The sequence below is a fragment of the Mercenaria mercenaria genome, chromosome 17 (genome assembly GCF_021730395.1).
Source record: "Mercenaria mercenaria strain notata chromosome 17, MADL_Memer_1, whole genome shotgun sequence".
Lineage (NCBI taxonomy): Eukaryota > Metazoa > Mollusca > Bivalvia > Venerida > Veneridae > Mercenaria > Mercenaria mercenaria.
Window position 1 is genome coordinate 59,974,350 of NC_069377.1, and position 12,596 is coordinate 59,986,945.

The 12,596-nt window shown below is 32.9% G+C and overlaps 1 protein-coding gene across 26 annotated transcripts in view; it reads left to right on the forward strand.

The window, feature by feature from the left end:
• Positions 1-12,596, forward strand: part of LOC123537522 (twitchin-like) — a 204,523-nt gene that overhangs the window by 71,076 nt on the left and 120,851 nt on the right. For 16 of the 26 annotated variants that reach the window (XM_053528310.1, XM_053528320.1, XM_053528307.1 and 13 more), the window contains 3 exons: positions 4,136-4,176; positions 4,773-4,833; positions 7,216-7,512. In XM_053528310.1, the coding sequence (XP_053384285.1) occupies positions 4,136-4,176; positions 4,773-4,833; positions 7,216-7,512 (399 nt within the window). Of the gene's footprint in view, positions 1-4,135; positions 4,177-4,772; positions 4,834-7,215; positions 7,513-8,102; positions 8,175-12,348; positions 12,427-12,596 lie in introns of all 26 variants that reach the window. The other 10 variants (XM_053528322.1, XM_053528326.1, XM_053528321.1 and 7 more) reach the window with 2 other exon arrangements.

Genomic DNA, 12,596 nt, shown 5'->3' on the forward strand with positions numbered 1-12,596 from the left:
AGAACCCCTGATTCCCATTTTGTAGCCCCCAATATCCAATATGACAGAAGCCAGTTTCCCCCTTTGGGAATCCCTAAAACCTATCTTGGACTTTTGAATACATTTTAAGCATGCTCAACCAGAAAAGATATTTCCAAGCAAGCATTTGTATTACTATAAACAAAATAATTCCAAGCTAGTTTGGCAAGCGTACATGACCCTTTGTACATAAATGTAAACATGTACGAATAATTGTACACTTGTCTTACATGTTACAGAGTGTTGAAAGATGCTTCTGTTTTGAGAAAAAAGTAGTTCTGGTAACAGTCTAGGTTGTGCCAAGTTACTGTCAAAACACTGCTCTCGAGAAGAGAGACGGAAATAACTTTCTAAACTGAGAACTCACATGAATGATTATCTTGTAAACAAAAAACATATCAGTTGTTTCTATTCAAGACACTGAAGCTACGTTTTTGGTCTTTTGAGATTTTTGCACCATTAAACGCAGCCAGAACTACTTTTTTTGCTCTCTGGGTTTTTTGCACTCTTAGGCACAGGAACTATGGGATTTTTACACATTTAAACGAGGAATTCAGTTAGTATATTTTTGGAACATGATAAATCTCTAATCCATTCAGAAAATTTAAACTTGATCATTTGATTAAATTTTGAACCACAATTTGTGAAAAAAGAAAATGTATGAAATGCACCAGCCACAAAACTACAATTTTGATAGTTTGTATATATTCTGGATTGATGAACATAATTTTTATGAGGAAAGTGCAGTTTCAGCTTTAGTAATTTGCATCATTTTGAGAAACTTTAGGTTACATGTTTAGCAAGAGTAGTTGACGAAAGTTCCCATCTGGTACTGATGCCAGTTGTGCCCATGGCAGGTGATATATACACCTCCCCAGCATCCAGTCTAGACCAGTGCTGCTGGAAACAGTACCAATATGAGTCAGTCTCACTAGCAATGACTGAGCATCAAACCCAGTTCACTGACATTGAAGTCCGGCTGCTAACCACTATGCCACCACTGATTCCATTGCCAGTTTTTCTATAGAGGCCATCAACATTCTGTTTAATCAAGAAAGAATTCTCATAAATTTTGTTTAACACTATGTTGTTGTAAATGTGACTGTAAAGTTGTACGTGAAGTTACGATGTAATGTGTATAAATGTATTAACGCTATAGCAGTATATAGATGCTTTAAACATTGTCTCACCAAATGTGTCTTTAAAACATGCACCAAAACACTACTAAATTTAGCTGCACTGTCAATTTTTACATGTATTATCTATTTTTAAAAATGTGAAGTCTATTTTAAGACCAGTGAGTCATGTTACTATATATAGTTTCAAACTTGCACCACAGTATTTCTAAAATGTTAGTTACAATACTTAGATTTTATATTCATTAATGGTATTTCACTCACAAGGCATCATGTATGCCATTTTGTGTTTCACAAAAAAAGCAATGTCAGTTTAAACTAATATTTTCATTTTTCCATCACGAAACCTAAAAAGAATGGTATTTTATAAAACAGTACAATCATGCTCTCTATTCATCTAAAAAATGCAGGATGTTTTGGTTGAGGTAGTCCACAAAATTTAATCCTATTACCATTTATTTTATGTTTAAAAGACAAAATCTACAAATTCGTACCACAACAATATGCTGTTTTATGGCCAAATTAGCAGAATTTCATTCTGATTTCATTATGTGTAAAGTTTTACTTTTAAGATTTTTTTAGGATAACTTGATTAATAATGTAGTTTTTATAGATAAATTTTTGGTTTTAAACCATGTTAGATTTGTCTCAAAATTCCAGTCTGCAGCGCTCAAACTGCAGTCCAGACTGCGGCGCTCAAACTGCAGTCCAGACTGCGGCACTCAAACTGCAGTACCTTGTTGATAGGAAACAAAAGTATAAGAACTTTAAAATATGATATAACAGAAGTTTTTTATTAGCTGCACTGATTGATCAATGATAATATATTTGTGGGTACATTTGTTAGCACTATATTTGAAGTTATAGTTAACATTACATGCCTTACATAATGTTACTCAAGTACACTTAAAAATGTATCTTAAAAAAAAACTGTGCTTTCAGTCGAATTTATTAGATACATACAAAAACAGGTAGATATGAAAAAAAAATAGTTAGATATGTAAGATGTTTGGCAAACAAAATTTATTCATTTGTTCATACAGAAGACATTTAGGTCTGACTTATGTTAGGAATTTGGGGAACCTCCCATGTGTAACAAGTCAGCCAATGAAATTTATTGATACAAATAATTGCTTTTGGACAAGTGTCAAACCAGTCTAACCTCTGTGAAATAGGTTCACGAACTTCATGAATTTTTACAAATTCATGAATTATTTCTTGAATTATCAAAAAAGTTCATGAACTACAAGGAAAAGTTCACTAACTTAAATTCATGAACTCTCAAGTTCAAGAATATTACTTTCATATCATGAACTTGTAAATGTAGTTCATGAACATTTCAGAAATTCAATTAAATAATTTAAGAAATTCATGAATTTGAAAATGAAGTTCAGATAATGATTGAAATTGTGATTCAGGAACTACAGGGTTATGCTCTGTAAAAATGTTCTAGAACTAGTATTAAGTTCTTGAACATTCAAGAACTTCTGAAGAACTTAAAGAACTGTTCTTGAACCAGCATAACAACTGTTCTCAGACTGTGGTTCTAGAACAATGATGGTTCTTGAACATTGGTTCAAAAACTGCAAAAGTTCAAGAACTTATAGAACTTTACCAGTTCTTGAACAGTTACTGTTGGTCTAGACTAAGAACCAGAATTGTTCATGAACACAGGTACATTAAAATTACTAAAATTCAAAACCTTTTTCTAGTTCAGTACCAGTTCTTGAACCCAATTGTGAGTTTCTGAACTGTTCATTCATTAAACATAAAACTGAAGTTTATTACCTTTTACAAAAAAATGAACAAGTTCATAACTGTTCATGAACATTAAATTCATAATGTCACATGATCAGTTTCCATTATTTTGCTGCATGCTGGGAATTTTTTTGCACATGTGATTCAGCAATTTTTGAGAAGTTTGTGCAGCAAATAGGAAGGAAATATTTATCATACTACAGTTAGGAATGGTTTAAAAGGAACATAAGTATACTGAATATCAAATAAGTAATTATGGTGTTGTCATAAATTGTTCATTTTAAAAAATATAAAATCCTTTTAAAATGTCACAAGTTTTCACGACCATGAAGCAAAGCTAGTATCTGAATTTCAATCTTGAGATTAAAGTAAATTATACATTGTTTAACTTAATGTTTTGTATTTTATACAGCAATTGTTTACTTCTTATCATGCTCCCAATCCCACACTTGTTTACTGTTTTACTCAACATGTCATTTGTTGAGGGTGGAAAATGTCATTGTCACAGTGACTCAGCAGAGACTAAAAAACAGTCTCTGGCCACTAACTGAACAACACTTTGACCTACAGGAATTTTTTCTTGTATCAAGCTCTACTGAAATTGTTCAAAGAATTCCATTACATGCAGATCTTGCAGGTTTCATAGTGTTACACTCCTACCAGGTTACCTTGACTAGTTCATGAATTTGTTCATGAATAAGTTCTTTTTTTTTTTTTTACAAAAATAGTTAATGAATAAATATTCATGAAAATCAAAATTTATGTTTCATGAATATCGAAATTCATGAAACATAAAGTTTGATTTTCATGAATATTTATTCATGAACTATTTAATGAATTTGTTCATGAATTAATTCATGAAGCTCATGAACCTTTTTCACAGGGGATGTTGGCAAGATCTCATGCACTTCTATTCAACAGTCAACTGGCTTAAACATTCTTAATACAATCAAAGTAGGCCTTACTTGTCCACATCTTTCATCAGTTTGATAATAATGCCTCCAAAAACTGTACAATCATGTATATAAGCATGGTCATACGTAGGCTTTACTCCAATTATTTTTACAGAAATGGTGATACATTGTAGATGCTAGCGTTTAATAAACTTGTGGTGTGAAAAGTCAACTTGCCCTGGGTACTAAGTTCCAAAAGAACTCTCAGTGTTTGTAAGGGAGTTTTATCACATCATATCAGTATTTCTGCAAACTTTGTTTTATTTGCAGACAAACCTAAGCTGAAAGTAACAGAACCTGAAGAAAAAATAGTGAGTATAATTTTGTATCTTTATAAGTGATCAGTAAATATTTGTTTCTTAGTTTGTTTACTTAGCTTATCTATAGTCACCACTGGTAATCCATACGGGATACTCCTCCAGAAGATTGTTAGTAATGTAAGTGGGAGGACAGTGCAAGATACAGGAGAAGCTCTAATGCCAGATGCTTCCTTGGTTCTTTATCATGCCAAGTGTAAAGCACCCATATACGAAAATCTTGTCCAAATGTTAGTAAATTAATATTTAGTTGGAGGAGCAGGGGCTTGAACTCATGAGTTCTGGTTTCTTAGTCAGACAGTGTTAGCACTGCCACTGCTCTTAAGTGCTCAGTTTAACACTATTGTGAAAATTTTATTAATATTTATGTTTGTCTGTGATTCAACTAAGAGGCCAGTACAACAGTTTCAGTGGTCAATAGATTGGGAACAACATTTATTTATGTATGGTAAATCAGCAGTAAAGCATATAACTTGTCATTTCTGTATTTACCAAAATTTGGTAAGAGACTGTATTCTATTAAGTGACCCCTTTTTGACAATCCCATTTGTGGTGTCTTTATACAATGAACACTGTACTGTATTTTCTAGGAAAAGAAAGAAGCTAAACCAGCTGAATCCAAACCAGCTGAATCCAAACCTGAGGAAAAAGGTAGACAACTCATGCATGACTTTATACTTTCTAGAGGAGTTGTAGGACCTTTTCTGTACTTGACACTCAGACTACGGTTATGTGTAAAGTTTCTGGTTAAAAGCTTGGAAATGTGTTCAACTGAAAATATAATATACATTGACGTTGTTACAGATATATTCACAAAGCCACAAAGAAGAAACCTTTAATGATTATGAAAAGAAGTTGTTATATTTATGTAGTGTCATTTTGCACCATTAACAAAACTGAAAACTATAAAGGGGCCTCAGTGGCTGAGTAGTTAAGGTCACTCAGGTTCAGTCACTTACTCCGTAAAGATTTTGGTTCGAAACCTTGCTTAGGGTGTAGAATTCTTCATGTGCCGAAGCTATCCTACTGGCTTACATAAGGCCATTGGTTCTAACCAGGTGCCAGCCAATGATGAAATAATGCCAAGAGGGACACCTGGGAGTGGGAGTTGTTTTGACTCTTAACCCATCAAAAAAAATAAAATGAAAAAGAAAGCATTAAAAACAAGGATTTATATCCAATACGAAAAGACATGCTCTAAGAACATGCATCCCTCTCCCACGCCTATCCCCCACAAACTGAAACCAGTATATGTTAGGATGTGAACACAATAAATATGCACACAAAAATGCATAGACAAAGAAAAACACAAACTAGAAGCACAAACATGACCTGAGTTTTGTGTTATGGTAAGAAAAAGTTCTACACTCCATTCTTGAGGCAACTTATTCATGTCCAATTATCTCCCCTTGATATAATTATAAGACTGTTGTGCATTATATTTTAGTTAGTATGTATCAGTGGATGAAATTATACTGTAGGAATGTTGGTCTATGTATGTAAAAAATAGTTAGATAAGATAACAAGTGTATAAGTAAACCATTTTTTTTTAGTTTGAACAATCAGAATTGTTCTACAGACATGCTGTTTATGCTATAATACAGTCTGAAAATTTATTTTAGATCTTTGTACATAAACACAAAAGCTATGCAAAGCTATTGACCATCTATAGTTTAAATTTGTTGGTAATTATAGGTAGGAAGGCAAGTGGAATATTTTACAGTCTAAATATTTTTAACTAAAACTGGAAATTTAAGCTCATCTTAAGCTCGTTTTAAGCTCATTTAAAATGGCAGATTTAAATTCAGCTCAACCCGACTAACCTTTTTTTTTATCTGAATTCACTCAAATATTTGCTACTAGTTTATATGAAAATTAGAGAATACTAAGAAAAGTATGTAGTAACAAGTGGATGTGTATATTTTGATTTGTGTCTGAGCTTTGATATTGTAGGGTTTGTTTTTAGACAGTTTTTTTGTTATTGTAAAGCTGGTTATTTCTCTCATTCTTGTGCATTATATATTTCCAAATTGGCTGAAAAAATGAAAAAGTTATGAACATTTTAAAATATTCTATAAAAACAGCAGCCATTTTGTTTCCATGGCAACTTTATAAGATTTTTTGCTTAAAATTTCAATACAATTTCACAAATCATGCAGTAGAGAATGATGAGAATAAGTGCATGATTGTTTCAACTTCAAAAGGGTCAGGCCACGTATTTAGACTATAACAAATGAAAATGAAAAGCCAAAAATATCAAAAATTAACTAATGTTACACATTTGATATTTATCACCACTATTGGTGAATAATACTTTGCAAAATGAAACCAGCTATACCACTGTTTTTCTTTCATTTCTTAGGTTTAGTTACATTTTGAATGTATCCTACAGTAGAATCCATATTTATTTAGGTTAAGCATTTTCACAACGCTTATGCAGTATAGTCCCCTTTAACCTCACCTCTGAAGAGTTTAAAACAATATACAGTTAAATTTGCCTCACGGACCACCTATATAAAGCAGTCAGCTATCTTCATCAAATTTACATTTTGTTCTTATTTCCGCCTGACTTAAGCAGCCACCTGCACTTGCCTAAAGCAGTCAGTGAGCTGATATATAAACTGTAAATTTTGTTCTAATTCTGCCTTACTAAAGCATTTACCTGCCTTAAGTAGCCACATTGTGTCACTTCCTTGGATGGCTGCTTTTTACAGGTTAGAGTATGTTTTATTTCAAATTAGATATAATTTTTTGTACATTAAACTCTTTTGAGCAAAATTTTCTGTACAACAAATACATTATTAAGGTAGTTGCTCCAGGTAGATTGCACTGTAACACCATTTGACAGTTTTGCTTGACAAAAATTCCATGAAATAACCGTTTCTGTAAACTGTGAAAATGTTTAGCTTTTAGAAATTGCTCTATTTAGTTTATCCCATTTATAGTTTATATTATGTTTATTATAATTTAGATTTTTAGTAGTGTTAGAGTTTTAGTTCTTTATTTTTTATAAAATATGCTAACGCTTCTTAGACAAAAAGCCAAAGGAACCCCCACCCAAAAAGGATGAGCCCAAAGTAGAGAAAAAGGAGGAAACTAAAGCTAAGAAACCTGAAGAAAAGGCCCCAAAGGAGCCTGAAAAACCCAAAGATAAAGAACCTGAAAAGAAAAAACCAGTAGAAATTCAGGTTGATTCAAAAAAAGTTAAAGAGCCATCCCCAAAGCCTGAATCAAGACGAAAACTGTCAAAGAGCCCTTCACCTGCTCCCCCACAAAGGAAAGGGTCACAAGCGCCTTCTATTGTGGTTGCTGATGATGATGTAACAACAGGTATACGATTGGACAGTTCAAACTGGACGGATTTTTGCAACATGCTGCTTAGAAATGCTTGTTATTTTAGTTTTTTGTTTTAATACATTATTTGAATCTGCATCTTACGTTTATTTTCAAGTTTGCAGTAACATGATTTATCTTTACTGACTAATATTTTTTGCAGTACCAGATAAAGCAGCAATTAAAATCGGTGAATTTTTCATGTCAAGCTTTTGAATATGAATTTTTTTCCTGCATTTATCTCCCTTTAAAATTGAAATATTAATCTGGTGTTTGGTTTGGTGTGAAATATTCTTAATGAAGTGAAGTATGTATCACAGAGTGTGTTTTATTTTAACTCAGTGTGTTTCTTAATGTGTTGAATTTTGAGTACAAGTGAGGACATTTTCAGGTAACATGGGGACATTCTTTTATTTAAATAATAGTGTGTTGATTTTTGAGCACAAGTGAGGACATTTTCAGGTAAAATGGGGACACGGAGGCAAGGTGTTTACATTGTACTTTTTATCATATTCTGGGTTTGTACATATATATTATATAGATGTGCTTTTATAGTAAACCTGTTAGTCTGACCTGTCATTCAACAGGGAACACTAAAAAACTGGACAGTCGTAAACCAAAGTTTTACTATAAAAAACCGTCGATCATTGTTGAAGAAGGTAAGATATCTTTTTCTAAACAAAAATAACCAACATTTCTTAAGGATTTAGAATTGAAAAATTCACTTTAAATTTCTGATGGGTGTTAGCTTTGTCTCTTTGGCCAGGGAAAAAAATTAGCAGGAAGGATAAGCTGGTTGCTTTCTGTTACCTACAAGACGGTTTTTGTTAAATAGAATTTGATTTTTCATTAAAGTTGCATAATAAATAAGTAATAAAAAGTAATGAAGATTAAAAAAAAAAAATTGACATGTTGGTTATTGATGCATGATCTGTATTTCTGTCAATTGTATATCGGTCAAAGGCCCTGCACAGAAGAATGCAAATTTTCTTTTTAGTAAAGACAAATGTTCGTTGAATGAAAAAGGAAGAAAAAAATAGAAACAAAAATGTATATGAATAAAGATATATTGTATCCATTTCTTCTGTGCAGGACTTACATGTTCCTGTGGCCTTCCTTAGATATGACCTTGACCTTTAGTCAGTATCGATGTTGCTAGGCAACTGTTGTTTATTTAAAGCTTTAAGTCAGTATTTAGTAGAAGTCGCAAATAGAATATGCAGTACGAAGTTACGCTATTAAATTCACTATAAAAACACACAATTTCCTGCTTTTAGATGCTGTTAGGTACACCCTTGTATTTATAAACTTATTAGGTCATAATTCACTCCCTTCATGTAGAAATAATTAAAATATAGATATGAAAAGACACTTGCAGTAAAAAAAAATTTAATTGTAGACTGGTCATTTAATTCATTATAGGCTAATTAACCTAAAGCTTTCTAGAATGCCCTAAAGATCCTGAATGAAACAGTATATCTTTAATCACTGCTAATTTGACTATGTCAGTGTTGTAAAAGTTAATCTATGTAATGTATAAGTGGTAATATAAATACATATAATAACATTTATACTCACCAAAAATATGTATCATTTGCAATGTAATATCACATGGTAACGAAACTCACTCTTTAACATTTATTTAACATTTTGATATAAATATCAAGAAAAAATCTATTGTTTTAATGATATAAGTATTATTATAAGAGGTAGAGTGTTTGACTCCCAACAGACTGAGTAATGAGTTCAAAGCCAGCAGCAGATCACAGTCTGTATGGTCCTTTACTAAAGCAGGAGTACCAGTCTGAAGTCTATAAAAGTGACTTTTGAGACCAGTCTGAGTATAATGCAGAGCTGCCATTTGCCAGTTTTAACTTTCTGCTTGGAAAAAAAGTCAGTCAGATGCTTGAATTTTGGGACTGGTCCCTACAGTCAGTTTTATAACAGTTGGGACATGGAACCAGTCATTTAACATAGTTGATATCCAGTAAAAACATTTTTAGTGATTTAATGCACCAAGAGTAAGAGTATATAAAATATTTGTTGAATAATTTTGTAATAATGATTATTTTTCATAATTTGAAATTCTCATTTAAATGAAAAGAGTGTATTTTTGGAAGGTCACTGGACCAGTCTGGACAGTCAAAAACAAAGGGATTGTAAAATCCATAAAAGGCACTTCTTTAAATTTGCCTTGATGGACTTGGATGGTAGAAAGTAATTAAAGGATATTAATTTTGGAAAATTTTGTAATTATGATTCATTCATTTGCTAGGAGCTGTGTCATGAAAATTTATTTTTTTACATTTTTATTTAAAAAAAAGGACTTTCTGTATGCAGTTTTACAAAAGAAAAATTCTTTCATTGCTTTCCCATCATTGTTATGTTGGAACTACAATGGATTACTGCATTTTAAGAAAAATCTAATTTAATTTTGATAAATGTCAGCAAGAGGTTAAAATAATCAGCTGATAGAAATTACATTCAGTTCTGTCAGTGTTCAGCCCTTTTTTCTTTCCATTGGCCGAAGTAATGGATACATCTAAATTCAAAGCCACTCCTTAGTAAATTAAATATGAAAGTTCGTTTTGAGGTGATGGAATTCAGTGAATTAAGAAAATTGTTCTATTTCATGCAGTTTGGTATTTTTATCATTAGTTTTAAAGGCACTGGCCTCCAGATCGTACGTCAGTAAAAAAATATAAAAATATTTAGACATCTGGAAATTAATGCTATATTTCTTAGGAATGCTTTAAAACATAATTACTGACAGACTATATGTTGTAAAAATACATGAGAATTAGTTGTTTTTACTAATTTTTACAGTAAAAATCGAAAAGTGTAACGCAAAATTACTCGAGGTATTAACTGCCTTAATATCTATATTTAACGCACACTAACAACAAAATCCTCCATATTGGTGCTGGTAATGACAGCGGAAAAGTTCTTTATTGCTGCGGTGGTCCGGGTTCGATTTCCAACATGGGTTGTTTTTTTCTTGATTTGGCTTTTTAGCTCACCAGAGCACAAAGTGCTCTAGGTGAGCTATTGTGACCGGTCATTGTCCGGCGTGCATCAGTGCATCGTCCGTCAACATTTGCCTTGTGAACACTCTAGAGGCCACATTTGTGACCCAATCTTTATAAAACTTGGTCAGAATGTTAGTCTTGATGATTTCTAGGTCAGGTTCGAAACTGGGTCATGTTGGGTCAAAAACTAGGTCAGTAGACAAGATCAAAAGAAAAGCTTGTGAACACTCTAGAGGCCACATTTTTTACCTAATCTTTATGAAACTTGGTCAGAATGTTTGCCTTGATGATTTCTAAGTCAGATTTGAAACTGGGTAATGTGGGGTCAAAAACTAGGTCAGTCGGCCAGATAAAAGGAAAATCTTGTCAACACTCTAGAGACCACAGTTCATGTTTGAAACATGTTAGAATTAGTCAGAATGTTTGTCTTGATGATTTCTAGGTCAGGTTTGAATCTGGGTCATGTTGGGTCAAAAACTAGGTCACCCGTTCAAATCAAAGGAAAAGCTTGGCCACAGTTGTGACTCAATCTTTTTGAAACTGGGTCAGAAAGTTTGTGTGAATGATTTCTAGGTCAAGGTAGAAACTGGGTCATGTGGGGTCAAAAACTAGATCGCTAGGCCAGATCAAAGGGAAGTCTTGTCAACACTCTAGAGACCACAATTCAAGTTTGAAACTCATTAGAATTTGTCAGAATGTTTGTCTTGATTATTTATAGGTCAAGTTGGAATCTGGGTCATGTGGGGTCAAAAACTAGGTCACACGGTCAAATCAAAGGAAAAGCTTGTGAACACTTTAAGAGGCCACAGTTGTGACCCAATCTTTATGAAACTTGGTCAGAATATTTGTCTTGATGATCTCTAGGCTAAGTTTGAATCTGTGTCTTGTTGGGTCAAAAACTAGGTCAGTAGACCAGATCAAAGAAAGAGCTTGTGAACACTCTAGAGGCCAATGTTTTGACTCAATCTTTATGAAATTTGGTCAGAATGTTTGTCTTGATGATTTCTAGGTCAGTTTTGAATTTGGGTCATGTGGGGTCAAAAACTAGGTCAGTAGGCCAGATCAAAGGAAAAGCTTGTGAATACTCTAGAGGTCACAGTTGTGACCCAATGTTTATGAAACTTGGTCAGAATGTTTGCCTTGATGATCTGTAGGTCAGTATTGAAACTGGGTCATTTAGGGTCAAAAAGTAGGTCAGTAGGCCAGGTCAAGGAAAAGCTTGTGAACACTCTATAGGCCACAGTTGTGACTCAATCTTTATGAAACTGGGTCAGAATGTTTGTCTTGATGATCTCTAGTTAAATTTTTAATCTGGGTCATTTAGGTTGAAAAACTAGGTCACATGGTCAAATCAAAGGCAAAGTTTGTGAACACTCTAAAGGCTACAGGTGTGACTCAATCTTTATGAAACTTGGTCAGAATGTTTGTGTTGATGATCTCTAGGTTAAATTCATGTGAGGTAAAAAACAAGGTCAGTAGGCCAGATCAACTCTGGTGAGCGATATATAGGGCCATCATGGCCCTCTTGTTTAAGATAGTTTAGAAATAAAAACTCATATCATAATGTTCGTAATATCATACCAAACTTCAGTTTTAAAGAAAGATCATTTTTAGCCAAAATCTGGAGGTCAATGCCTTTAAGAATGAAATGAAAAGTAAATTTTTATTTTAAGCTTGTTATTTATAACTAATTTGGTCCAAGTTAAAAAAATAAAATAAAAATAAATAAAATGCAGTAACCATGATAACCAACATATTGTTTTCCTGTGTGCGTGTGTGTGATGATCTCTGACCTTTTCTCAAGATGACACTCTTGACGACAGTGAAAGCGACATAAGCGGCAAAGATAGTCGAGGGATGTCGCCAACTCCACAGACAGATGGTATGTAGAATATTTGTTAAAATTTTGTCCAAAAAGTTCAAATAAAATTTAGGACATCGTTGGTCTCCATTCTAGATAAATAACTAACAAAAAAACTTTTTCATAAGAAGGAAATTTGGTAGTTTCCAGAAATAATGGAGAAGTCAGGGTTGCAAAAATGCAAATGGTGA